The sequence below is a fragment of the Columba livia genome, chromosome 14 (assembly GCF_036013475.1).
Source record: "Columba livia isolate bColLiv1 breed racing homer chromosome 14, bColLiv1.pat.W.v2, whole genome shotgun sequence".
Lineage (NCBI taxonomy): Eukaryota > Metazoa > Chordata > Aves > Columbiformes > Columbidae > Columba > Columba livia.
Genome location: NC_088615.1, coordinates 18,684,861 through 18,712,019, shown reverse-complemented (window position 1 = coordinate 18,712,019; position 27,159 = coordinate 18,684,861). Strand labels below are relative to the sequence as shown.

At 49.7% G+C, this 27,159-nt stretch overlaps 2 protein-coding genes across 4 annotated transcripts in view; one reads left to right on the top strand and one right to left on the bottom strand.

Annotated features, from left to right (window-relative positions):
• PCDH12 (protocadherin 12) overlaps positions 1-7,595 on the top strand; it is an 11,707-nt gene extending 4,112 nt beyond the window's left edge. For 2 of the 3 annotated variants that reach the window (XM_005503569.4, XM_065030322.1), the window contains 2 exons: positions 2,110-2,261; positions 6,760-7,595. In XM_005503569.4, coding sequence (XP_005503626.3) covers positions 2,110-2,261; positions 6,760-7,124 — 517 coding nt within the window. In that variant the 3' untranslated portion in view covers positions 7,125-7,595. The remainder of the gene's footprint in view (positions 1-2,109; positions 2,262-6,759) is intronic. The other variant, XM_065030321.1, reaches the window with a different exon arrangement.
• Positions 4,594-27,159, bottom strand: DELE1 (DAP3 binding cell death enhancer 1). Its single transcript, XM_065030323.1, has 12 exons — positions 26,993-27,159; positions 26,754-26,865; positions 26,327-26,447; positions 25,863-25,994; positions 19,440-19,495; positions 17,463-17,556; positions 16,621-16,763; positions 15,726-15,884; positions 14,788-14,880; positions 11,227-11,383; positions 10,751-11,009; positions 4,594-7,136 (listed from the first exon to the last, which is right to left on the bottom strand). Exons 1-11 carry the CDS (start codon positions 27,091-27,093, stop codon positions 10,759-10,761), a joined length of 1,419 nt encoding a protein of 472 aa, XP_064886395.1. The 5' UTR covers positions 27,094-27,159; the 3' UTR covers positions 4,594-7,136; positions 10,751-10,758.

Genomic DNA, 27,159 nt, shown 5'->3' with positions numbered 1-27,159 from the left:
TGGCTGGGCTCCTCTGGTCCTGCCTCCCCATTGGTATCCAGCGCTGCTCTTTGCCTCCTTCCTTTGGTAGCTCCTTCCATACCCACCTGAGCTCCCCTGCAGCCAGGAAGTCTGGCCAGCCTTGCTGGGGAACACCAATGTGCGATGGAAACGTGCACTCATGAGCACAGAGGGTTCCAGCTTTGGAGGCAGCAGCACAAAAAAGCATTTTCTCGTGGCTCCGGGTGCTTTCTTAGAGATGCTGTTGCCTGTTGACATGAGTTCAGGTCATCTGTCCATGGGCTTTGTGAGGGAGGCGCTAGCAGGGATGGGAAGAGCAGTGGATGTAGCCTACCTTGACTTCAGTAAAGCATTTGGCACAGTGTCCCACAGCATCCTCACAGCTGAACTGGGGGAGTGCGGTCTGGATGAGCGGGCAGTGAGGTGACTGTGAACTGGCTGAAGGGAAGAAGCCAGAGAGTCGTGGTCAATGGGGCAGAGTCCAGCTGAGGCCTGTATCCAGTGCAGTGCCTCAGGGGCAGTGCTGGGGCCGGGATTGTTCAATGTATTCATCAACGACTTGGATGAGGGAATAGAGTGACTGTCAGCAAGTTTGCTGGTGACACCAAGCTGGGAGGAGTGGTGACACTGGAAGCTGTGCTGCCATCAGAGACCTGGACAGGCTGGAGAGTTGGGCGGGGAAACATTTAATGCAATATAACAAGGGCAAGTGTAGAGTCTTGAATCTGGGCAGGAACAACCCCAGGTTCCAGTGTAAGGTGGGGAATGACCTATTAGAGAGCAGTGTAGGGGAAAGGGACCTGGGGGTCCTGGGGACAGCAGGGTGACCATGAGCCAGCACTGGGCCCTTGTGGCCAGGAAGCCAATGGTACCTGGGGTGGGTTAGAAGGGGGTGGTCAGTAGGTCAGAGAGGTTCTCCTGCCCCTCTGCTCTGCCCTGGGGAGACCACACCTGGAATATTGTGTCCAGTTGTGGCCCCTCAGTTCCAGCAGGACAGGGAACTGCTGGAGAGAGTCCAGCGCAGCCACCAAGATGCTGGAGGGAGTGGAGCATCTCCCGTGTGAGGAAAGGCTGAGGGAGCTGGGGCTCTGGAGCTGGACAAGAGGAGACTGAGGGGGGACTCATTCCTGGGGATCAGTATGGAAAGGGGGAGTGTCAGGAGGATGGAGCCAGGCTCTTCTGGTGACAACCAATGGTAGGACAAGGGGCAATGGGTGCGAACTGGAACACAGGAGGTTCCACTTAAATATGAGCAGAAACTTCTTCCCAGTGAGGGTGTCAGAGCCTGGCCCAGGCTGCCCAGGGGGGTTGTGGAGTCTCCTTCTGTGCAGACATTCCAACCCGCCTGGACACCTTCCTGTGTAACCTCATCTGGGTGTTCCTGCTCCATGGGGGGATTGCACTGGATGAGCTTTCCAGGGCCCTTCAAACCCTGATGTTCTGGGATTCTGTGATTCTGTGAAGGACCGACATATCCTAGCTGCGTGCTGACGATGTTCCCACAAACTTTATGGTGTTCCCACTACATTATGCTGTTGACATCTCTGGGTGAACGCTCCTGAGGATGCCTGGGCTTAATCACCACCTCACCATGGTCCCCCCCAGTCCCCAGCTACCCAGGCCATGGGCAGACACACCTTTCTTCACCCTCCTCATCAGCATCTCCATCTGCAGAGGATGGAGAGGGAGGGAGAGCTGTTCTGGGTTGTGATGCTTCTGGCCTGGTCCTGCACACGGGCAGCTCCTCAGAGTTCACAAGGAGCCACAGCTCCCTGTTTGCTCAGGAACTCCCTGCAGAAGGATAAAAACCCTGTAGGACAAGAAATGTGGAACAGCGCCATGTGCAGCCCAGCACCCAGCAGGGCCCAGTCCTCAGAGGGTCCATGGCACTCCTGATCGCAGCCCTTTTGTTCTTGTGTTTTTTAAAAACCCCATAAACTCATTAATTGATGAGGACTAAAATAATTAATTATGCCTTTGGTGCTGGGAGGAAGCTCATACCCCATCTCCGGGTCATTTTTTGGGGGATGAAGGCAACCACCTTCACAGGAACGGCCGGGGCAGGGTGCCGAGGGCTGACGTGTGACGCGGGTGCTCTGTCCCTGGCAGGGCCGCGGGGCTGGACGCCGACTGCCTGAGCACGAAGGACAGCGGGCACGGCGAGAGCGAGGCGGAGGACCGCGACTCGGAGAGCGCGTTCGAGCTGTCCGTGCAGCAGCTGGTGGGAGAGGAGCTGGAGACCCTCCTGGAGCCGCAGGCAGGTGAGGTGGCCTCGCTGGGGCTGGTGGGAGGTTCCAGCAGCGGGATCTCCTCAGACAACACACTAATCCCATTTTCAGAAGATAAAACTGGCTGGCCTGTGGCAAGCCAGGGGACTTCTCATGTCCTAGGGTGGCTCTGAGAGTGGCAGATGCTTGGGGCAGCATGGGCGGACCTTCTTGTGCTTTTGGAACCAGGCAGTTTACAGCAAAGGGACTTGCTGAGCTTGACGTTGGATTGGTTTCATGTGCTTAATCACTCCTGGTAGATCTTTGCCATGGGTATACCTGCTGCTGTTGAGCTGATTTGTGAGGTTGACCTGTGTTGTTGCGTAGAGGTGAGGTCCAGTTTAACTGTGCACCATGTGAACTGCTTCCCAGGCTGACCCCAGCCCCTTTGTTTCACGATGTCCTGGTCCATGCAGAGTGAGAAAGGTAAAGATTGTCCCTGTTGAGTCTCTGAAGATGTTATACACTTTGAGTCCCATTCTATTTCCTACCAGGCTGATTCAGCCTCATCTCTGACCACCCTGTTAATAATTTTATCTTTATTGAGATGTGCTGATCAGAACGGTGCATGGTGTTTGGGATACATCAGCACTGGTGGTATAAGGAGGTCTTTGGTTTGTTCTTCATTCCTGTCTTCATTCCTGTCCAAGCTCCATGTTACCAAACTGTTCATGGTGACTCCCAAATCCCTCCTCTGCATGGTGGGAGGGTCAATATGCGACATGTCCTTCCCCATGACAATTATCCAGCAGTTGGTGAAACAGAAACCCATGGCTACATTTCGCTCATGCCCCTCAGTATTATCAGGTCCTTCAGCAACCTTTTGCTTTTATGTTGTGTGTTTTAGTGGAGTCAACACCAACCGCAGCCATTTCTCCACATCATTTATCACTATGTTGAACAGACGCTCTGGGACTCCACTAATGACTTCCCTTTGCAGGGAAGATTATTTATTCCTACCCTTGCTTCCCAGCTATTAACACCTATTGGTCCCTGATAGAACCTAGCTGTTAATTTGGGGACAGCTCAGGCCCCCTGTGTGCCTGGCTGGGGCTCTTCTGCAAGCTCAGATGTCCCCTGTCAACCAGGATCCTCCGCCTTCCTCTTCCAAAGACACCAACAAATTTGCAAAACTCAGTTCCTCACCTTGCAAGTGTCACATCAGTTCACGTTCGAATAGCAGGGACTCGGGGATCTGCATGTAATGATTTCTATGGGTCTGCACTGGATTCACCTTCACACACTTAAAAACTCATGTCACACTTTCCACCTTCCCTTCCTCTGACACCACATCCATTTGAAGCAGTAGTTAACGAACAGCAGTTAATAAACCAAGCAATTTCATATCTGAGTTCCTCTAGCACTCTGGGGTGAATACCATCTGGGCCTGACATTTTCTACATGTTCCTTTTATTGATTCGTTCTAAATAATCTCCTCTACTGGCATTTCAATTTGAAAGAGTTGGGCTGACTCATGTCCTGTAGCAGAAATTTCATTGTGGAGCCTCTGCGCTCCTCCACAGCGAGAGGAGCTCATTGAGGTTTGCTGCTGTTGGTCTTTTAATTCCCAGATCGGGTGTTTTCTGTGCTGGCTCTTAGAGAACCACGCTGCTTCTCCCCGTTTGCCTCCCTGCCCTTTTATTCCAGCAAATGAAGGGAAGGCTGGGTGAAAGGAGAGCTGCAAGCTCCCGCGGATTTAAAGCCCTGCAGCCACAAGCAGGGCGCGATGAGGTGCCCAGCTCCATCCCATGGGTGCACTGGTCCTGGTAAAGGGGCTGGTGGATTTGCTCAGATCTGTCTTGGATCCAGGGAGCATCCTGTGTTATGGCCAGGCATAGCCATGAAGTGCCATCTCCCATGCTGCTTGGATTTGAGAGGAAACCAACCAACCAACCAACCCTTTTGTCCAGCATTTCAGAGCGAACTCCAGTGGCGATGCTGGTGTGGCTCTCTGCCCGTGCGGTAGCGCTGGACATGATGAAAGAGGCTGCCCTGCGGTGAAAAATAATCTTAACCATGAGCCCAGACCTTCCCAAAAAGGCGCCGGAGCGCAGACGCCGGAGCTGCCGGGCTCCTTCCTCCTCTCCAAACACAAACAGAGCCGTGGACTTGCATCCTGCGAGGGGGAGGAAGGAAGCGCCGCTTGTGCCGAGGAGCATCACAACAGCTGTCTGGGTCTTTGTGCTGTTCGCGGCGGGGAAAACGGTGCTATTGATGCATCCCAGGCAGCTCTCGGGTGTTTGCGCAGAGCGTCGAGCCACGGGCTGAACTCCCAGCGCTCAGTGTGCATTAACACCTGTACCCCGCCAGAAACACGCAGCAGCAGTGGAGAGATAGAACTTTATTCATTATAAAAACAAAAAAGGCCCCAAATGCCATTAAAGTAAGGCAGTAAAGAGTTATTGGTCAAATTAAACATAGCTAATTACAAGGTTTGATGGTCAAAGGACCAGCAGCCTACAGTCTCGGCTTAGACTGTTGTGCGCTGCTCCAGAGCTGCAGTATCAGATGCTCGGGGAAGGCAGCGGGGCAGCAGCTTCTTGCAGACTGAGGAAGAGAGAACTGTGGATGTTTTAGGGCAGAAATGTGGGATTTCGGCAGGCTTGGGAGACCTCGTAAGGAACAGTCACTGTGACTGAAAGAAAATACTGAGATTGCGGAAAGAAATTCTGAAAGTCAAGCAACACAAGCAACTTTGGGTCTTCAGCCAAAACGAAATCAAACTGCTTGATCTGCCTTTCTCTCCTGACCAGGTTTTGAATCCCAGCCCTCACCCCCACCATACCCACTCCAGGGCAGGGTTGGTTTTCAGAGAAAAAGGACTAAATTCTTAGTTGGCTGAGGAAGGAGACCTGTCTTGGTGATTGACCAGGCACTGACCGAGGAGCCCGTGTCCCAGGCTGTGGCAGGGCACTGACTATCCCATCCCTGGAGGGGTTTAAAAGGCATTTAGACAAGGTTCTTAGGGACATGGGTTAGCGCTAGATTTAGGTTATGGTTGGACTCGATCTTAAGGATCTTTTCCAACCAAAAGGATTCTATGATCATCCTCTGGATGCAGCACAAGTGTGGGGACCCTCCTTTCGGAGGTCACTTTATAAGTAAGAGCCACATAATAATGACCGCAGCTCTTGCCGTCTGCTTGGGACTGCTGCGATATTTGGTGTTTCACGTCCAGACCCCAGTTATTTGTTTGTCGCTCTCTGGCTCAAGGTGTTTCCCAAAGCCAGTGGTGGCCTCCAGCCTTCCCGCGGGTCTTGGTTCCGCTGTGACAATGACACAGCAGCACCCGTGCGACTCATCACGGAGGCTTGTTTACCAACGGCAGAGCTCTACTTTAACAACAAGCACCCCCGTTTCCTTCCCTGCCGCTATTCCAGGCTCACCCTGCTATGGGGTCCTTCCTTTCATTTCCAGCGTGTTTATTCACAGTTTTAATCACTTCTTCTTTTGCCAGCACTATTTTAAGCATGAATATTTCCTTTGTCGGTGCTTATCTCATCAAAATAACGACAGGTTGCAGTCAGATCCCCAGTTAGGACTGGCTTCCTTAGGCTAAGCAAGCCTTGTCTCTTGGGGTCTCCAGCACATAAGCCTGGACTCACCCCTGTTTTCATCTCAACATGTTTCTCTGCAATTCTGTCATTACAGATCCTCTTTCCTACGGGTGGATAATCAGATTTGGATGTAATACTCCTAATCAGGTCTCACCAGACCTAGTAACAATACCACGGATATGTCTTCACGCCACCAGGGAATACCTTGACCAACACATTGTGTGATTTCATTTGCTCATTTTGGGGCAGAATCACATTATTGGTACATTAACGAGCCGGCAGCCAACACCCACACCAGGCTCCCGCTGCTCCTCAGCTGCTCCCAATTGACGAACAACTACTTTATAGCTCAATTTTTCGTTACTAGACTTCAACCATCCAGCTGTGCATTTTATAATGCAGAATTTCATTCTACTGCTGTTATTATTGTTTTCACAATAACCCATTATTTTTTGGTCTCAATATTCCTGCTTAGCAGCAAATTCCCACCCCAGAGTGACCCTGAAGGGAAGTTCACTAGTGACCTTTTTTCCCTCTGATACTTCCCCCCGAAAGCTTTCCATTGTCCTCCCCCCTTCGGCCAGCCCCAAACCCTCGCTTTCTCTGGCTCTGCTAACACTTTAGTGAAGTGCCACTTGAGGCTGCGAGAAATGAAACAGCAAAGTGATCCTAATGGTTATTATATTAAAAACAAAACAAAACAAAGCAACAAAGAAACTCCAAAATAAAACAAAAAACACAGGGGTTTTGAACCAGTTCTACTTTGGTTTTTAAGCTGCTGGTGGCTTATCCCTAGACCTGCTAACAATTAGCCCTCTCACGGCTGATTTCAGGAAGTCTCCTCGTGTTTTTTCCCCCTTTAACATTTGTTTTTCCCTTCTTTCCCGTGCTCTCCTCTGCTCCGTGTCTCACCAGCTGTTGTTTCCCTCCTCCAGAGCTGGCCCTCAAGAGGCTGACGGCCGCGGACCCGGCCTGGGTGGCTCGGCTCTCCCTGCCGCTCGCTGGCAGCTACAAGGACAACGTCTTCTGCCCCGACTCGCCACACTCGCCGCAGGACGAGGACGCCACAAGGGAGGAGAAACCGCGCACCTTCGAGACCTTCGGCAAAGGCGCCGGGGCTGACTCGAACGCCGCCGGGACGAGGTTGGCCAGCACCTTCCTTTCAGAAATGAGCACCCTCTTTGAAATGATTTTGTCCCAGAAGGTCCAAGTCCACAACGAAACGAGCTCGGGGCTCCTGCGGCAGCTGTCGGCACGTGGGAAGAGCCTCGGGCTGGACGACAGCGCTCCTGTTCTGTAGGCAGCTTGGCGGCTGTGAGAAGGAGAGAAGAGTCAAGACAGAGCGTCTTCCAGCGTTTGGGGTGCACACGTGTTCTTTAGTGGGGTCACTGTATCACCCAAATCTCAACTGATCGTGACAGGTGTATTTCCTCCTTTGCCTCACCCCATCAAATTTCTCCACAACTGATTTCACCTTGTTTAGCTCCCTTTTCCCTGCCGGGTCCTGCTGTCCCAGCTTTCCTCCTCTTCCACCCTCACCTTCCACTTCACCATCATGTCACATAACAGCAGGAGGGTCCTTTACACCCAGGGCAGGACAGCTTGGGGGGGTTGTTAGATTAACCACAGCACAGCTACAGCCACGTGATTATAGACTGTGCAACACGAGCGATAAAACACTGCAGTCATGGACTTTGCAAGATGCTGCAGAGTTTGGCTCCAGGATCTCAGTTCTTATTTAAATAAAACTGTTTTTTTTCTAACACTACAATGTGCACTGTAGGTGATGTAACGATGTATCTGCAGAAAGCCTAAAGTGGCAGCTCAGAAAGGGAGATCTGTTGTCTCCCTCCGATCCTTTCAGCTGTTGTGGTTCTACCGCTATGAACTGGGCGTTTTGTAAAACGCCCTAAAATCAGCACTTCTGCTCCGGCATCTCTGCTCCGGCTGCACGAGGTGCCCACGTTTCCCTCTCCAGGCGCTCTGTGGCGGCCGCTGGATTTCGGAGCCCAGCCCTTGCCCCGACGCAGACAGCAGATGGCTGGAGTCTGCCAAAGGTAACCTGGGAAAAGGGAAGCGTGAAAACGCTGTTTTGAAATATTCACTCACAAGCTTTGACCATATTGTGGGTTTTCACGTTGAGCTCTAGGTACATGAGCTATAAGACAGTTTTAGGATAATAGTACGTGTAGGAAAACGAAGACACAGATATTAGCGAGAGGCAGAAGCACAGGGTGCTGTAAACCGTGGGGATTTGCACTCGCAGAGAACAGAAGGAACCAGCAGCACAAGCACCCGGGGTGCGTTCGGAGGCTCACAGAGCGGTGCAGGGGCGCAGGGAAGTGCTCCTGGATCGCGCACACAGGGGCCCTTCTGTACCTTAGTTTGTGTCTCCCGACTGTGACACAAACAGCTGAACAAATGTGGGGCGTGCTGGGAAAGCGGCTGTGCAGATGAGAGCAGTACTTCTGCCTTTCATCTTTACTACTAGGTTGAAAAAGAACACGCAGCAGGACCCAGTAGCTGTGATCCTGGAGAATCTCAAGGGTATTTGACCTGCATTCCTTTTCCATGCACCCAGAGGTGATGCTGCCCTGCTTTCAGTGTACACACATGAGCCATAGTGCCAGATAATCACACAGATAATTTAACACAGAGTAAATTGAGAAAGTTATCCCTTTGTGCTGCTTTTGGTATCAAGCAGCAAAAGCAACAGAGTAAGATTTCCCCAGGTAGACTCTTTAATATCAGAAATACCCACTGTTATATCTGGAGTCTTCAAAATGCTTTACAGGTGACCCCATGGCTGGCAATAAACGACATGGATGGCTTTGCCCCAGCCTGCTCACACTGCTGCGCTGCTAAGAGAAATGTCTGGCTGTTCTGCTTCACAAACAAAACGGGCTCTTGCACCAAAACAATGACAACGAGCCATATTCTCACTGCGATGCAGCTGTGCAAACTATGAGGGAGGAGATGCAGCTCTACGGGATTCCTCTGCGTCTTGGGAACGCACACAGAGAGCAAACACACGGCACAACCTCACACCTTCCTCTGGAAACATGCTTTGATGTGTCTGTTGAAGGACAACCTCTACACAAAAATACATTATAATAAGATGAAAAAGGAGACAAATTCCTCTCTTAGTTCAGTTTCCTGATTCTGCAAACTGCTTTCAACCCCCTCAACCCTTTCCCCCATCCTGTTCTGACCAATGTGTAAGCGTGCTGTGGATTATCACAGCGTAGGAAATCCACCCGAGGAATTTCCTGCTAATTGTATCCTGCTTGATAAAGGAAATGGTCTAAGAAAGTCTGGTCTGAGCAGAAGGAGGGACCAGACTAGGAGAACAATCTCAGATGTGCCGAGCTCTGGCTGTGCCCCTCCCTTGCTGAATGGAGACCACAGCGCACTCAGGATGGGGCCCTTGCCTTTGTTTTTCAGAGCCCGATCTACACAAAGCACCATGGCTACAGGAAGCCCGACAGTTTGTACAGATGCCCTTGAACCAGTTTAAACTGGTGTGGACAAATGTCTTTTTCCGGCTTCAGCTGCCCCAGTGGAAGAAATTATCATCCCAGCTGCTTGCCGCTGTCTGCCCGCTGGGAGCATCCCTTATCCACTTGAGTGAAAATGAGCTGGCGTGCTCAGCAAACATGCACAACATACATTTTGAAGCAAACTTTGCTGATCGTGACTCAAAGGGGTGCTCCCATGGGAGAAGCTCGCTGTCAGAGCTGGAGGAATAATAACAGGGGAGTGTAGGACAAAGACAACTGAGGACAGCCCTTACTCTCACCAGATGCAGGTGGATCCATAAGCCATATCCCACAAAAACCTGAATTCACTCTCGCTTGCACAGGTTTGAAAGCAGGTTAAAGTGCCACCATGGCGATGTAGAGACGAGCCCAGATGGCACCGGTGGCAGAGCCACAGTGGGAACAGCTAGCCTTGAAGCAAGGTCAAACGGCCTCAGAGAGTGCAGGCCAGGCCCATCACTATTAGCTGCCATCATCACCATATGTTTGGTGGCTTGTAAACCTCACTGGGGGACCACCTGCAAAACGTGCAGGGCTACTGGAATTACAGCCCCAAATCACATCACCATGGCATGGTGGAGTCTACATGTAGCTCTATATAGAAATGCAGTGGCATGGCTTGCAGCAGGGCACCCACAGGGTGTGATGAGGACGTGTGTGCAGCCAAGGCTGCCCAGGTCCTCTTTGCTCCAACCCCTGAGAGCTGGAGCCCTCAGGACAGACACGGGCCTGTTGGAGAGGGGAAAGAGGAGCCCCAGAAATGATCCGAGGCTGGAACAGCTCTGCTGGGAGGACAGGCTGAGAGAGCTGGGGTGTTCAGCTGGAGAAGAGAAGCTCTGGGGAGATGTCGTTGCACCCTTCTGTACTTAAAAGGGGCCAATAAAAAAGGTGGGGACAGACTTTTTAGCATGGCCTGTTGTGATAGGACAAGGGGTGATGGTTTTACACTAAAGGAGGGAGATTCAGGCTGGACACGAGGAAGAAACTGTTGCCCCTGAGGGTGGTGAGAGCCTGGCCCAGGTTGGGCAGAGAGGTGGTGGATGAACCATCCCTGGAGACATCCCAGGCCAGGCTGGACGGGGCTCTGAGCAACCTGAGCTGGGGAAGATGTCCCTGTTCATGGCAGGGGGGGCACTGGGGGAGCTGGGAAGGTCCCTTCCAACCAAAACTATTCTGTGATAAGAAACATCCTTGTATCAGAAAGTCGAGGGCCAGACAACACAGTGGCATAGGAGATATCACAATGTTTATTCTCAAAACCCTGGTATTTAAAATCAGCTCCTGTTCATCAACAGAAAGCTTTCTCCTTCCCCTCACTGCCAGCCTCTCTCCAGCCCCACACAGACCCAGAAGAACTGCCTTCCCCTCTGCCTGCCTGTTCACTTACCCACTGCTCTAAGAGCAGCAGCGGTGCAGCTCCGAGTGCTGCAGCTCCAGTGTCACCGCCCTGTGTCGCAGGGCACCGCTCCATCCCGCGCCGCTGAGCCGCAGCATGTGCAGCCCGTCTGCGCTCCAGGAGTGCGGCAGGGCGAGGGCAGGCTGTCCGGGCTGCCTGCTGGGGAGGTCTGCAGCCTCAACACCCCAGAAACAGGGGCTGGAAGAAGACGCTCTTATTCCAGGAGGGAATCGATGCTTTGTTTGTGCATCTGAAAGTACATTAAAACAAGGTATTAATGACACGTCATACTATGGGAATGGCTTCTCCACTTCAGCTTGACTGGAAATAGGTGGCAAAAAGTGCTAAGCACTGAAAAGTGTTCCTTTCTGTTCAGCAAAGAGGACTCCTTTTTGCCACAACCCCGCTTTTATGGGGTCAAAACATGACACAACCCCACAAACCCTCAACCCCGCTGCCCGCGGTACCTTCCACCTCCTCTTCCAACACCCGCAGCCTCTCCTGGGCGTCCCTGTTCCCCGCGGCAGCTGACTGCCGGTAGTGCTTCATCGCTTCTGCCAGGTTCTGCTGCACTCCAAGGCCTTTCTCATAGCAAACGCCCACGTGGTACCTGCTTTGGGCATCCTAGCCAGGAGAAAGCACAGCAATCAGCCCCGCGCGATGGAGAAGTGACAACAGCACAGGAAAGGAGAACACAGACTCTTTAACACCTTCTTTATAAAGTTTACTGCTCTATCTTTGGTCATTTTTCTCAAAGTTTACTCCTCTATCTTTAGTCCCCCAGGCCGTATCTTCAGTAATTTAATCCTTGCTCTGAGCACATAGTGAAGCAGAATTTCTCACTGGCTGTCTCTGACTCTGCTCCTCCCTACCCCTTTCCAATTAAATTCACTGATTTCCCGTCTGCGTCACGGGAACAAAGGAACTGCAGATTGTCTCAGGGGTCAGAGCAAAGAGGAGCTGGGCAGCCCTGACTGCACCCACATCCTGATCACACCCTGTGGGTGCCCCATCACACAGAAACCTTGTCCAAACAGCAAACGCCAGAGGTACTTGCTGCCAAGGGCTGGAAGATTCCCCGTCGCAGCATCAGGCCTTCAACACAACAGCACGGTACTACCTCGCTCAGCCCCACCTGATTATATTCCAGAAGAAATCTCAAGCAGCGGAAATGAAGTCAACAAGCAAATTGGTGCATCAGAAAAAGCACCTGAACTCCTCAGACATAACCCAAGCGCTGAGAATGAACTAGAGAGTTGAGGATGTCACTGCGGATGGGTTAGTGAATCATAGAATCACTTTGGTTGGAAGAGACCCTTAGGATCATTGAGTCAAACCATAACCTAAATCTAGCACTAAACCACGTCCCTAAGGGCTGCAGTGAAGCCAAATCCGGACCCGTGATATGTTTACATGTTACCTTTGAGACGCAATAGGAGGCAAAGGGGGTCACAGACAGCAGGAACCAAGGTGATGGTCCAGACGACAATGGAAAGACAGCAGGGGTTAGGGGTCACATAGACCTCTTCCACCCAAAAAGCCAGCAATATAACTTGAGGAGTATGACTGACAGAAACATGACCTACACAAGGCTTTGCAAAATAAAAAAAAGGAGGAAAAATAAAAGAAAAAAAAAGGAAGTTTTAATAAAGCCATGAGAAAAGAACATATTGCAAGCGTTGCTGTCTGGGATGTATCTGGTAGAGTGAGGAACTCAATGAGTGGGTGCTTTGCAAAATGTTGCAAGTCTCAGTTTATGATAGCGATAAACTTCTTCAGAGACGAGATAAACGTGTTGAAGGATTGGCACTTCAGATGTGACAAGAGACAGGGTTAAGTAAGTATGAAGAATTCCACCAGCCGTCCGTTACACGATGAACACCTCAGAGACAAGACCACAAGGAGCAGAGAGCCCCAAATTAGCACGGCATAAGTGACTGCAACAGGCTTTGACATCTGAAGGTCAGACCCAGTTCTCCAACAACACTCTTTAATATGGTTTTTATATTCCACCGTTGCACACAGAAAATAAGGGAGGATAAAAAGTAGCAACCAAAGTAAAACGCAGTTCTCTCGAGTGTGGTATTTGGAAGAACACTTGTCAGAGCTCCCTCCTCGGCACAAGCACAGAGTGATGCCCTGGAACACCAAACCCATGACTTTTTGTGCCTGTTTCCTTTTTATTGGAGTTGTAGCTAAATGGTGCCGTCCTTGCTTCACCCACATCCAGTATTCTTTTAACCATCTAAACATAAACTTTACTCCAAGGCAATGGGGAAAGAACAGACCCATGGACCCTTCTCCCAGCCACATTGCTGGGGTGACATCCCAGGAAGGTGACACACAAGCCTGACACCGAGGCAGCAGAAATGGGGCAAGACAACTGGGTTCTGAGAACTGTCCTGGCTGTGATCAAAACATGCCAAACACTGATCTACTGTGCGGTACCCCTGGGAACTGCAGTTACCTGCGGGGTTTTCGGTTGTTAAGGACTTACTAGGCATTCAGCAAATGACAATCATGTATTTAATGAGATAATCCTTTGTTCTATTGTGCAGCACACGCATCTGACATCAGGCTGGAAGAAAGGAGTCAGTGATGCAGCTATGAGGGATCCTTAGCAGATTTGGAAGGAAATACTGTATCCCGATGTCTGAGCTGCTGTGGCTCCTCAGGTCTAGTCCCACCAGTGATCTGACAGCGCTGCATTCGTAGAAGTGGGTGAAAACTGGAGAGGCAAAGTCTGCAAGTGACGTAACGTCATTTGGAGTGAGCCAACTTACTGTAAATAATTCATTAGAGAAGATCTCACAAGACTAAGAGCGGGCAACACAGTAACAGAGGAAACTTCGTGTTGACAACTGCGAAGTAGTGCTTGTAGAAAGAAATCCGTGAGTCACTGGGATGGTTTCCTGAAACCATCAAGTCACTGCTCGGTGGCAGGCAAAAGGGCAAACAATATTAGGAATTACTGGAAGGGAATACAGAACAAAGTAGAGGATCTCCTTGTGTCACATGCCTGGCTTGCCTCTATCCTTAGTCCAGTTTTAGTGTAAGCATCTTAAAATGGGCAAAGGAGAATCAGAAAAATAGAGAGAACACTGACAAGCAAAATGGAGCAGCTTAACTACAGGGAGAGACAAACTAAACCAGTGTTCTGCAGGCTGCAAAAGAAATGACTCATAGAACATACTAAAGGGTGACAGAATACGAAGTATGAGCCAGAAGAAGAGGGAATAGCTATTCATTATTTTCCATTACACAAAAGCTGTAGGAACTGAAGTTAAAATGAACACATTTTTCATAAAAAAAACATAGCTATTACAATGCAGCACAAGCTGAAAACGAGAGAACAATGTCACAGTGCTGGAGAAAAAGAGAAGGGTGGGATGCAGAAATCTGGCTGCAAGACATGGGATGTCATACCGCTAGTGGTCTGAGTGCTGGGAAGGGCTCAGGGGCAGGACTGCCCCGACTGTGGCACTGCCCTTCTAAAAGAGTAAGTCTGGGTCACTTGGAGAGAGTTGAACAGCAAGCCAGAAAATTGCTGGGGACGTGGACAATATGATGTGTGAGGATAAACTCAAAAACTGGGGGAAGGCTGAATGGAGATTCGAGTAGTTGAGTATGCTAAAGGTTCCTGAAAGAAACAGAAATGGACTTTTCATCCTCTCTACAGAAAGCAAGAAATGGTGAAGAACAGATCTGAGATAGACACAGCAGTGAAGGAGTTTGACTGAAGAGGGTGTAGATGCTCCATAACGCAAGCCTGTAAAATTACGCTGGATTCATACAAGCACTGGTGCTGTGAGAACTACTCCAGCCCAACAGGGCTGTTTCTACATCCCTGTTTCACAGAGTCTGTGCCCCGGGGCCTGTTTCCTCTCCAAAACACACCAAGGCTCCACAGACAGCGCAGTCAAGTCCCGACACTCACTCCCATTTCCAAGAAGCCCCAAAATCTGCCACCTGTAACCCGCATTGATCCTAAACTGAGCATAGCCATAGTTTGCACAGGGATTACTTACGCCGTTCTTCGCTGCCAGCAGCAGGTACTTCAGACCTTTCTTTTCCTTAGGTTGCAGCCCCCTCATGTAGAACACTCCAAGATAAGCCTGTGCCTGCAATAAAAGCACAAGGTACAAATCAGCCAGGATTGTCCCCATTAATTACTCTAGTTTTTTACTGATTTTACAAGTTGTTCAAATGCCAGGCTTGCTGTGGCAAGATGGGCATGCAAAGTACCCTGCTTGCTGCAGAGCTGTTGAAAAAAACGGGGCTGTCTTAGGAAAAATCAGACTGACGCGGTAAACACAAAAATCACATTTGATCTCTACAAGTCCACTACTATATGTGCAGTAACATCACCATACTAATATCACAAGACCCAGAATATTGTTTCCAACGATGCAGTAGAACTCAGAGCCGCAGAACGGCTCCCGTTCGTGTTCCAGATGCACCGCCTGGAACAGTGTGCTACGTGAGGAGCCGTCGCTGCCACAACAACTGGTGCTCGCAGCAAGGTGCACATGCCTAAATGCATCTCCTGATGAGTGGGAAAGGAGAGCAGGGCACGCAGATCCATGCGGATGAATCATCTCAGAAAGTCACAGATACAAAATGAGGCTCTGTTCTTACTTCAAGCACCTCATGGCAGTTCCTCCACCACAGCCAACTGTGCTCTTGGAATGGAGATGAATCACAGAATGACGTTTTCAACTGTAGGTCAGTTTTCCTAAGCCGAAGGTCTAATCTCGGTGTCTAAACTAAGACACGTGGGTACCAAGTCGCCTCCTGTGTGCAGGCAGGGCCGCCTCCCACACGCTGCCAGGAGTATAAATGTACTGGAAGAACTCTGCTTCCAGTCCCATAGACGCTGCTTTCTAGGATGTCTTGTGGTTCAAATCCTTTAGACAGGGCTCTCTGCTGGCCCTCTCCTACGAACCCCCACGCTGCGGGGACTAACCTGCGTCACCCCGGCCATTGCTGCTCGCTCCAGGAAAGTCACTGCCTTCTCATGCCTGTCCCATTCGTTTTCAGGTCTGTGGCACAAGAGGCACCTGGCGTAGCGGTACTGCGCCATGGGGTGACAGCTGCCGGCCGCACACAAGTAGTAAAAAGCTGCCTGGAAAAAGAGAAAGACACTTGTGTGATTCAGGTAAATACACGCCCTCAAATGTGACATGACTCCCCTCTGGCCAGGACAAGCTTAACCTCTCTGTCTGCATCTATCATCAGCTGCACGCGCTTCCCCCGGCAGCTCTCCCGCTGAAGAACACGAGACTGTTTAAGTGAGACAGTGACCGCGGCCGTACGAGAGCCCTGCAACCACGCTGCCTCCTCGAGTCAAAACTCCCCGTGTTGAAGGGGGTGGCACTGGGCCAACGATACCACAGCTTCCTCCGTGCCAACAGGGATCTGCACAATTCCTCAAAGCGAGCCGCCTTTGCAGATCTCCCCGGCTGCAGAAGGTGCTGGCCACGGCCAGCATGCACTAGGTGGCAGGCTGTGGCTACGTACCCTAACTGGACGGCTCAAGATGTGCGGAAGCCCTCGGATGTGCAGCGTGTTTGAAATATGGTAACATGACAGGTTTCTCCTTGGCACACTCCTGAGCGCTCGTGCCACAGCTGTGGACCTACGAGATGGCCTCAGAAGCTGCGAGTGAGGGGATTGCAGGAGCGCAGCTCTGAGGGGATCTCTGACACTGCAAACCCGCAGTTTATATTATTTCCAGCATTTTCTGACGAGACATCAGAGACCATCACACCCGTGCAAAAGAAGAAAAGTGTCTGTCAACCCAAAAAAGGCTCCTCTCCCGGTTTGTACCACTCATACACAAGCCTACAACCCGTGGATACCTTCTCCAGGTCTTTTTCTGTGCCTCTGCCATGCTCGTAACACAGACCCACGTTGAACTGGGCTTTGCTGTAGCCTCGATCTGCTGCCAGTTTGAAGCACGTATAGCCTATCCTGTAATGGCCCGCTCTCATGCTTTCAATCCCTGAGGAGAACACAACATAAAAACAGCGGAAATGAAAATGGACAGAACATAACCTCAAATCCAGCAACCTCCCCAGAGCTACCAGCCCTTCCTCGGCCCGCGCCAAGGGCTCTGCTCTCACCAACCCTCACTCCACAGCACCAAAGTTGCCACAGGAAATAAGGCAACACTGCCTTTTAGGAATTTTTCTAGTCTCATCGCAAAGGCAGCTCACGGGCTAACACAACGTTTGGTTCGCGTCAAAGCAGCTTGATTTTAGTGCTGCAACTAGTGGTATATATAGGGCAGGGACTTTTCTTAGATCGTTGCATCTCCCTTCAGCTCTTCTCAGAGTTGCAATTCTGCAATTCCTCTTTCAGCTTGCCAAGAAGGCTGAGATCTCAGACAACGAAAAAGGATGCAAGGATACGACAGCCCATATTGCAAAAAAGACAGAGATGGCTTAATTTCCAAGTACAGATGTCAGGACAACAGTGCAGGCATCAACCAAGCCTGGATTTAAATATGCTGATATAAATCAGGTGGCAGGATGGGACAAAGGGCAATAAATCTCTCAAAGCACAGCTGAAATTGCTGAAAGGAGGCTTCAGCTTGGGCACACGCCATCTCTGCCTTCACACAAGACCTGCAACAATTTGGAGGTCCTCCAAAAAGAGAAATGTGTGGTTTAAGGACGAAACAAATCCAAGTCCACATTACCAAGGATATTCAACGCAATGGAAATGTCGATCCGGAAAATCTGCTGCAACTGGAAAGCAGCTTCCTCTAAATGCCCTCGCTGAGCTGGGTCACCCTGCGGAGTTAAAGAAGAAAACTATTAAGACAGCAAAACCACACAAACCCTACAGGAGATTCTTGCTTGGAAACTGAGCAGTGACACACACTTGTGCTGTACTATAGTTATCAGGAGGGTGATGTAATCCACGAAATCTGTGTGTCCTACACAGGCATCTAGTTTGGGAAGCTGTACGGACACTGCTCGCCTCCCCTCTGGCCAGGGACCTTGGGGTAGCCTCTCGGACATCATCGGACCTTTCAGAATTTAGCAAATCCCTGATAAATCACCTCTTCAAAAGTAACGTTAGCCCTTGTTCACCCTCCCGCATCATGGCAACAACACAAACAGCCTCTGCCAAATGTGCACTGACATATTTGTATACGCTGTACACAACTCGAGCTGAGCCCACTCCATCAGCTTACTGAACACTGCGCCCTCCTCATCAAATCCTGCACAGCAGAGAAAATGTCTTTTTCTCAGTAATGAGCAGTATTTTTCACTTTACCACGGCTCCGGGAGGCAGGAGGAGGATTAGCCTGACGTGCAGCTTTAGCTTCCCAGATTGCGCACAAATGTAGTGCCATCGAGCGGCAGCAGCGCACACTGCACGGGGAATGCACGCAGCAAAAACGCCCCTCGTCACCCAACAGCTTTGCTGCTCGGCCAGCACCCAGAGCTGCTCACGACAGACAAGACACGGACCGATCCTCTGCGGGGAGCCTCCTGAGACCTGCCCAAAACCTACGAACGAGCCACAGACTCTTCCTATGGGCCCTGCAGAAAGTGGCGGAGGTCACGGCCATGTCAAAGAGAGGATCCCACTCTCTTAAATAGTGAATTTATCTCCACTCTGGTCACAGTGTCCTTGAAGAATTGCTCAGCCGATTGATTTTTCAAATAGGGAACTCTCTGCAACTAAGACTGAACTGCAAGGAATTAGCAGGTTTAATCACAATAACAACAGTATGATTTATGGCCTTGTGGCTCCCAAGCTAACAAGCACTCTTCAAGCCCGAAGTGTCTTCCTCCCTATAACGGACAAGAGTCAGTCCTGATTTGCAGCTTTAGGAGCAGTGATACCACCTTCTCCAGTCATGGGTTGTCTGGTAAAAACCAAAATACCAACAGCACGTAATCACCTAGTGAAAGGTCGCATCAAAACGCAAATACATAAGAACAGGCTAGAGCTACTGGACAGATCCTTTTCCCTTCCCTTCACTTTGTTTCTTTTATCCTTTTTTTCCTTTCTTCTTTCCCCTTTCCTTTTTTCTTTTCCCTTTCTCTGCTTTCCTTTCTTTTTTCCTTCCTTTTCCTTCCTTTTCCTTCCCTTCCCTTCCCTTCCCTTCCCTTCCCTTCCCTTCCCTTCCCTTCCCTTCCCTCTTTTTATTTTCTTTTCTATTATTTTCTCTTTTCCTTTCCTTTTCCCTTCTTTTCTTTCCCTTTTCCTCCTCTCCTCTCCTCTCCTCTCCTCTCCTCTCCTCTCCTCTCCTCTCCTCTCCTCTCCTCTCCTCTCCTCTCCTCTCCTCTCCTCTCCTCTCCTCTCCTCTCCTCTCCTCTCCTCTCCTCTCCTCTCCTCTCCTCTCCTCTCCTCTCCTCTCCTCTCCTCTCCTCTCCTCTCCTCTCCTTTTCCTCTTTTCCCTTTCCCTCCACTAGCACCCCCGTTCCACAGACACCTTATAGGACGGGGATGCCAGCCTGTAGCTCCTGAAACTTTCCTCTGGCTAAAGCCAAGAGCAGCACATCACATCTCTCCTTCTCCCGGCCTCCAGCTGCACGGGGCAGACAAGAGCCTCGTGCACGAGGGGATCGCTGGTGCCGCGCTCGGGTCGCACCGAGATGTTCTGCTGCAGGGAAGAGGCCTCAGGTGCAGCGCGAGGGTGTGAATAACGAAAACGTACCTTTGCGCTGCGGAGAACCGGCCCCGGGCTGGAGCTCTCAGGGATTTGGAACTCCCCTACATCAAAAAAACAGAAGACAAAAAGCAGGGTTAAGCAATGCTGTATCTTCACTCTTCCTCCTCTACCCATCTTCTCCACTCCACAGCTCTTTCCCAGAGGACTGATCACTCATTAAGAACATGAGGAACACTGACCAATCTGACCTTGGTGTCAAAAGCAAGCAAGTGCCCCAAGAACAGCCCTGGAACCTGCACCCGGCTGACGTGCCCGCTCCAGAAAGGCCCCCGGTCTCCATCTGAAGGCACCAAATGGAAAGAGAATCTCCCACTCCTTCTGAAAGTTTGTTCCAGCAACTTGTTACCACTGCTTTAAACCTCTGAGCTGCATTTCAAATTAACATACAGCTGGTTTCTCTCCCAGGCTTTTTTTTTTCCTCCTCACTAAAAAGCGCATTCTCCTTTTCAAAGTCCCGATACAACTAACCAACCCCTCTTGATTCCTCTCTGTGGTTCTGAACAGACTGCGCTGTTCATGTCTTTCAATTGAAGTACTTTTCTGCCCGAGCTGATTAATTTTATGACTTTTTTGCCACCATTCCTGAGTTTTCAACATCGTTATTGAAGCGTGGACCTTCTTACCAGTGTCACTGAATGGGTAAAATCGTCTCCTTATTCAAATTTGGAACCGCCTTGCTTGCGTGTACCAGAACTGTGCTCCCTTTCCCACTGCCCAGGGCATCACACCGAGATGTACTTGTGTCCCCAACTCCTTTTCCACACAATTTCTTCCCAGATCACAGTTCTGTTGCTGCAAGGGGATGATCAGATGTGTTACTCCGCCTGCATCGCCTGCAGGCTCCGGTTATCATCCCAGAGCACCCACTTGCTCATCGCTGCCCTCTTAGATACGCCGGCACCGCCATGTGCTCACCCACTATCTGACCGGTTTCAATCAGAATTATCCACCTAAAACATCTCCAGCAGAAGCTAAGCCACCTTGCTCTTAACGGAATTGTGCTGGAAGCGATTACGTGGCATTTATGCCCAAGGCTCTAAGAGGACGGTGACCTCCAGCAAACGGACGGACAGGCCAGGGCTGATGAGGCCAATAATTAATATTTCACCCCAAATCCCATGAGCAGCTGAATTCCACCCGATACCTGAAGCCTGAGTGATTTCAAACCAGCGCTGCCAATATGAGAAGTAGCTGTGCCTCCCCCTGTCCCCCTCACAAGCGGTGTGACTAGAGCAGGGAGCTAATACGCGTGAAAAAAGTCCTTCTGGGGGCTCAATTCCTTGATTCCTGGCATATTGCTACACGAGCACTTGTGGTGGCACCGCGGCAGACACGAGCGTGCAACAGGCAGGATTCTTCTTGCAGTGCACATGAAACCTCTGTTCCAACTGCAGCATCATGATTCCCACACAAACGATTCCCCTCCGGCTGTATTAAAATGTCTTTTATCTGAACAAGCCCCACTCACCCAACGAGCAAGATTTCTATTCATCATTCCATCAAAAGTAATATAATCTGTGAATTTATTAGTTGTGCTTTACATTTGTTTTCAGATGGGGCATAAAATTATCTGATCTTTCTCACCATAAGACTCTCTTATTCTGGTATCTCCCTCATGATGTAATTTGGGTGTTTTTTGCCATGCATAAAGCAGCGAATCTCATGAAGAAAAATCATCTGTATTAAAAATTCTCCCAACTAATTGTTTAAACAACATTAGTACACTCATGCTTTCAAGAAACTTTACATTTGGCATAGACAACCACTCCTCAATCAGAGATTCATCCTTTATTGAGAAAACATGCTGTGATTTGGCCAAACCATTACCCCATGAAAAAGAAACAGAAACTCACTCTGAATTTTAGCAGCTTGCAGAACAGCCTCATGCCCCTCTCCCACTGGAAATCAGGTTATTTGGAAGAAAACACAGGGCCCGATTGATCCTGACACGCAGTGCTGCCTCCCGAGGGCCAGATTAATGAATTCTCTTGGATGTCACCTTTGAGGCTGGGCAGAGCTCAAGTCAAACCCTTCATGGATATCACGATCTTTAAGAGTCGCCCGTTTCCGAGCAGTTCCCGCAACACCAGGCACACAAGCTAAACCCAACGCTTACGTTCCTTCAGCAATAAAGAGAAATAAAAGCATCCTCAGCAGCAAAGAATCCCATCCCACTTCAGCAGAATGAGACCAGCTCAGATTAACCTTCAACCTAACATTAATTAATACAAGTTCAGCCCAACTGTTTTATTATTTCCCAAAGAATGGTCGAGCTTTGGCAGTACTTCATAGGAACCAGGCTTTGAACAAATTCATTGCTATATTGCACACGTCGAAACACACTGAATTATTCTTAAGGTTGTATGTTCAAAGGACACAGGAGCTGGGAACACCGCAGCTGGAATTTTCTGTGCAACTTCATTTCTACTTCTCTGAACACGTGCTGTGATGCAACATGACTGTGCGGCATTTTTTCCACGCAGTCTTACAGCTTTCAGGGTACGGGATGCCCAACGCTCACTTATTCAGCGGCTAATAAACAATTAATATTTCCCCTGGTCTAATCAAATGTTGCTGAAAGCTAGCTCCAAATGGGGAATTAATAATCTTCTCATGGACAGCCTGGATTGCTCATCCCAAAACATCGAAACGCTTCACAAGAACGAGTTCACAACACGAGCTGGACAAACTCCAGGATTTCTGCCTCATGGAAAATTTTAGTCTTTCCAATTGGTTTCATTGTGCTTTGAAATGTCTGTAATCTCAGAATTGAAATAACGAATTTTACAGTTCTGCCAGGGGTAAAATACAACTCCCCAGGGCAGCATTCGGCTGCTATAACACTGAGACTGGCTGTAATCACCTCCTCCTTCACTATGCGCCTTTAACTTTCAGCAAAAAAGCTTTGACTGAGGCATGAATTGCATGAAAAAAACAATAGGATGCAATCATGCAGCTGAAGACTTGCTGATAGTACTATCCAGAATGCTATTTATAGTAAGTTTTAAATGAATTTCCTCAAGTTTTCTTTTTAAACACACTACAAGTAATAGATTCTCTCATATTGTGTTATGTTCAAGCTGGAACGGCTCATCTGCAAAGTGGGGATGTTTGGATCCATCGCAAAGCTCTTCGCCACTCGGGGTAACGAAGCAGCTGACAGCAACAGCAGATTGTCGCCGCACATATCGAACGGCACAAGCCGGCCTGGAAATTAACTGAAACCCCGAAGGAAAGGGCGAGGATGCGGAATTCACTCCAGAAGGTCCTTTGCCAACAGCAAACTGGAGAAGCGAAGGTACATTCTGCTCCGCTTTGAGTTCTGGAGGTCTGTTCTCTAATGGCAAGACTTTGCTACCAGATTCCCCTGCATCATCTGCCAGGCGTCTGGCCTTCCCTTCCTTCTGCTCTCGCCCTGTTCCGATGTAGCCAGCTTCCTCCTCTTTCCATAGCTAAACACCAGAAAACGAAAAATTCCCACACCCTAGGCAGCTTTTTCTGTAGAAAGCAAAACACACTCTGAGAGAAAGGTATCGCCAGATTCACTTTATAACTTCCCATGGAAAGATACGCAGGACTTCTCACATTACCAAACTACACGTTTTTTCCAACTCTCCAGTGAAAAATCACTGAATCTCTTCACCCTGACTTTTCTCAATAAATTTCTGCAAAACAGATGCACTGCATAATGTGAGAATGTAACCTGAGGACTTCTGTACTGAGCAAAATCAAATTATTTCTGACATAGATTATCTCTGACAACTGCCAGTCGTAGATGTTTGGGCAGAAAGTGTAAGGAATAGGGATTATAAAGTCACGCTCTCCCTGGCAGAACTTTCCAGCAATCAGCTGTTCTGTGATCTTCTGAGCAGGAGGCTTCGGCTGGACCAATTAAGTTTAATTTGAATGGGTAATTTTACCTAATCACTTCTTGGAACCTGTTTATCCTTCTGGCCTGTAGCAACCAGTTCCACAATTCACCTGTGCCCTGGCCAAACATGCACTGGCTTTTGCCATTTTTCAAACTTGCTCCATTTCTGTGCTGCCTATTAATATGTGCATTATGAAAAATATCATCCCTATTCACCTTCCCTCTAAAATCTTCGTTTCACAGAGCACTAGCACGCTCTCTGCCACTTCTTCTGTGTCTATTTGTATGTAACTGTCTCCTTGTCATCTTTTCCTATGCCATTTTTGTTACTGTTGTTAAGGCAGAGTATCTTTTCCTTCAGCGTTCAAGATGTGGCTGCATCACAGACTTACACAAACCTATGATACTGTCTTGTCCTCAGTTCCTTCCTTTACATTAATTAACATTTAATTGGTGTCACTACTGCTGAGCACTGACTTAACCTTATCAAAAACATATCCACTGTGACTTTAACTGTTCCCTCTGCAATATAATGATTAATTTGACAGTCCTCATTCTGTGTGTGTATTTACAGCTACATTCCCCTGTGTATACTAATTTAACCTACCTTGGGATTACCCTGGTTTTAGTTCTCGTGCAATCTTCTGCTGTGACTTTCACAGTTGACTGTCCTGAATAATTCTGTACTATTTCCTTCTTCTGTCACCTCACTCGTCACCTCTTTTGTCCAAATCACTGCTGACTGTGCTGAACAGAACAGGTTTCAAGAAGACTCGGGTGAATCCAGCAGTAACAACTCACCATTGTGAAAACTATTTCTTGTCTTTTAAAGAATTACTAGCCCAAGAGTAGCCCCTTCATCTTCCTAAACATCAGCTTTATTTCTCCAGATAGCTTTGTTTGCGGTCCTAACTGAAAGATTTTCGGGGTCTAAAAGCCAGGTCATCTTGCTCCACATGCCCACTGACTTCTCCAAAGAAGCCTTAATAAATTTACAGCTCTCTTAAGTCTCTGCAATGGAGCAAGCTGGTCTGAGAAATGGCTTCCTAAATCCTTCCAAGCCCTTTGATTCTTTGATATAGCACACTCATCCAGGTATCTAACATCTCTATTCTATAACACAGTTTCTGTCAACTTAGAATTACCTTTTTTGCAGTGCTGGGGCTCATACAACCCCCTTTTTTAAAAGCCAGCGACCTATTCCCCGATGTTCATTTTTCTGGTCCTACAGCAGATTTAAGCACTGGATTACACACACCATTAGAAGCTCAGCCATTTCACAGCTTCTGAAGAACATCTGAACATGTGGCCTTAGTGACTTGTCACCGTTCAATTTCTCACTTTGCCTAAAAGCTCTTTCCTACTGACTCTCAGTAGGAAGCTGTTTGTCAGACACAGACACACGTTCACTCCGGAAGGTTCTGCTGTGCCAAGTGAAGGCATCACTGTCTCCTCTTGTTCCCCACCACTTCTCCCAGAGGTCCATGTCCAGTGATCTGCCAGACAGGCAGTGCATTTCAGTGCTTCTTAATACGCTCCAGGCAAAAGCAGATGGGTTAAACAGTCTAATTGGCAGTTTAGGTAAATTAACCTGGCTGTTTTCCTGGAGCTAATTAGGAGACACAGAAACAAAATGCTCCATTTGGAAACTGATGGGAACGGCAACCTCTGGCAGGCAATGGTTTTGATAAGCAGTGATGGGCAGTAGCTTAAACCAGCACAGAGGAAAGCCAAAAATCTGGAAGAAAGCAAAGAATGGGGAACCCTCCTGACCTTTTCTGCTACACCTTACAGCACCTAGTCAGCATTTGTAGGACAGCCTTTTATGTGCTTCTTTTACACCGTGATCATATGTTGTCCCACTTTTTACCTGCTCCAGGCTTCCTGCTTCTAACAATTTTCCTAAAGCCATTATTAGTGTTCATAGCTCTAGTGAGTCGCCCTATTGTAGCCCTCATCTGATCTTCCTTGACTTTAAATTTAACATGTTAAGACACGCTTTCCTGGATGAGACTTCATTTTTTTAAAGTATATCTTCCTATTTTTAGAAAACTCATTTTAATAAGAATATCTTTGATACCTCCTTCGACTGTCTAATCTACAGCTTGGAAATACATCCTCATCTCCCAGGAAGAAAATTCCTTTTGTTTCACACCACGTACACAACTCTGCCAGACCAAAGGTGCGCTATTCACTCAAACCCTCCTGACTGCAAACATCTGTCCACAGTAAAAGAACAGAAACTGGATGATGTAACCAGGTCACTAAGGCAGGTAAAGCCGACATCATCTGCACAGTTACAGCACAGGATCCTCCCTGCCTTCAGGAGCTTTTTTCCTCCTGTCTCTGGACTCCTGATTCACCTCTCTGAAGTTCTGTCTTTGCACTCCAATGCATCGCCTCCAGTGTCAATAAATGGCTGGACACTTCTTGGCTCACAGTTCTGCTCTGGGGAAACTGAGAGACTCGGAAGAAACTCAGAGAGTTGGAAATCCTTCTGCCCGCGAGTATCCCACCCTGCAGCACAACACACGTACCTGGTTCTGCCCAGGGCTGGCCCTCTCCTTGCCCTGAGGATGAAATCTCTGGTACAACCTCTATACTTCCATTCTGCAGGAAGCAGGACCCCGGCTGCGCACGGGGACAGCTGGTTGAGGCTTCAGTCCCCACTGAAATGCAGAGTGCAAAACAGTTCCCGTTAGCCGGGCAGTGTCCTTCTCTGCTCCAGGCACAAGGCGAAGCAGGAGGAAAGTTCAGAGAGCAGAGTCTAGGACAGAAAACAAAGGTAATGGCATGCGGGGTACAACGTGGGATCGCTCCAAACCGTTAAGAAACAGTGAGATTCCCCTGGCAGATACCAGCCATCATTCTCTTTCCACAGAGGGCTTGAAAGCTGATTGTCAGCTTCTCACAATGGCTTAGTTAACATCCCACAAGGCAGAAATCCTCTCGGACAGCCCGGCCCTCCCACAACCCTTTCTCACAAGGCAGAGTCACTAACCTGGCTGCTGTGAGGGCAGCGATGAGAGCCAGAGTGACCTGCGCTCCCTCCTGGTGTCCGGCAACGATCTCAGCCACGAGATCTGTCTGACCAGCTGCAGAAGCAGCGCACCGAGTGCTCCCTGAAGATAAAGAGACACAAGTCAAGCAAAACGGCTCCATTTCCATCTTTGTGTCTCGTTTCCGTTTGGCAGCCTGGCCACAGCTCTGTTTTGGGGAGGCCTCCCACTACGGGCAGTGTCCCCTGTCCCCAGCCCCTTTCACACCCCCTGGCTCCTGGTGACATCACGCTGGGCTAGGTACACCCGGTCAGCGACACCAGGAAAGGGACACCCGGTCAGGGACACCCAGCAAAGGGACACCCAGCAAAGGGACACCCAGCCAGGAACACCCGTCCATGAGCCCCCGGCCCTACCGCTGCTCCTCACCCAGGTGACGGCCTCCAGGACGCAGTAGCGGGGCACCAGGCCGGGCAGGGGCCGCTGCTTTCCTCCTGGCTCCCGGCCATCCCCAGGCCGCCCATCCTGGCAACCGGCCGCTCTGAAACAACCAGAAAACACCAACCCCGTGAGGGCAGAACCGAGCCCGCGTCCCCGACCCCCCGCAGCGGCCCGCGGGCAGGGGACGCCCCGCTCCTGCCGCAGGTCGGGCCCCGGGCCGCACTCACCGCTCGGGGCCGGGCCCGTCGGGGCGGTCGGCGGCGCAGGCGGGCCGGGCGGGGGGCGCCCAGCAGCGGCCCAGCCCGCGGCCCAGCAGCTGCCGCCACATGCCGCCCGCGGGATCATAGAGAGGCCGCGTTGCCGAGCGACGGCGGCCGGGGCCGCAGAGAAGAGG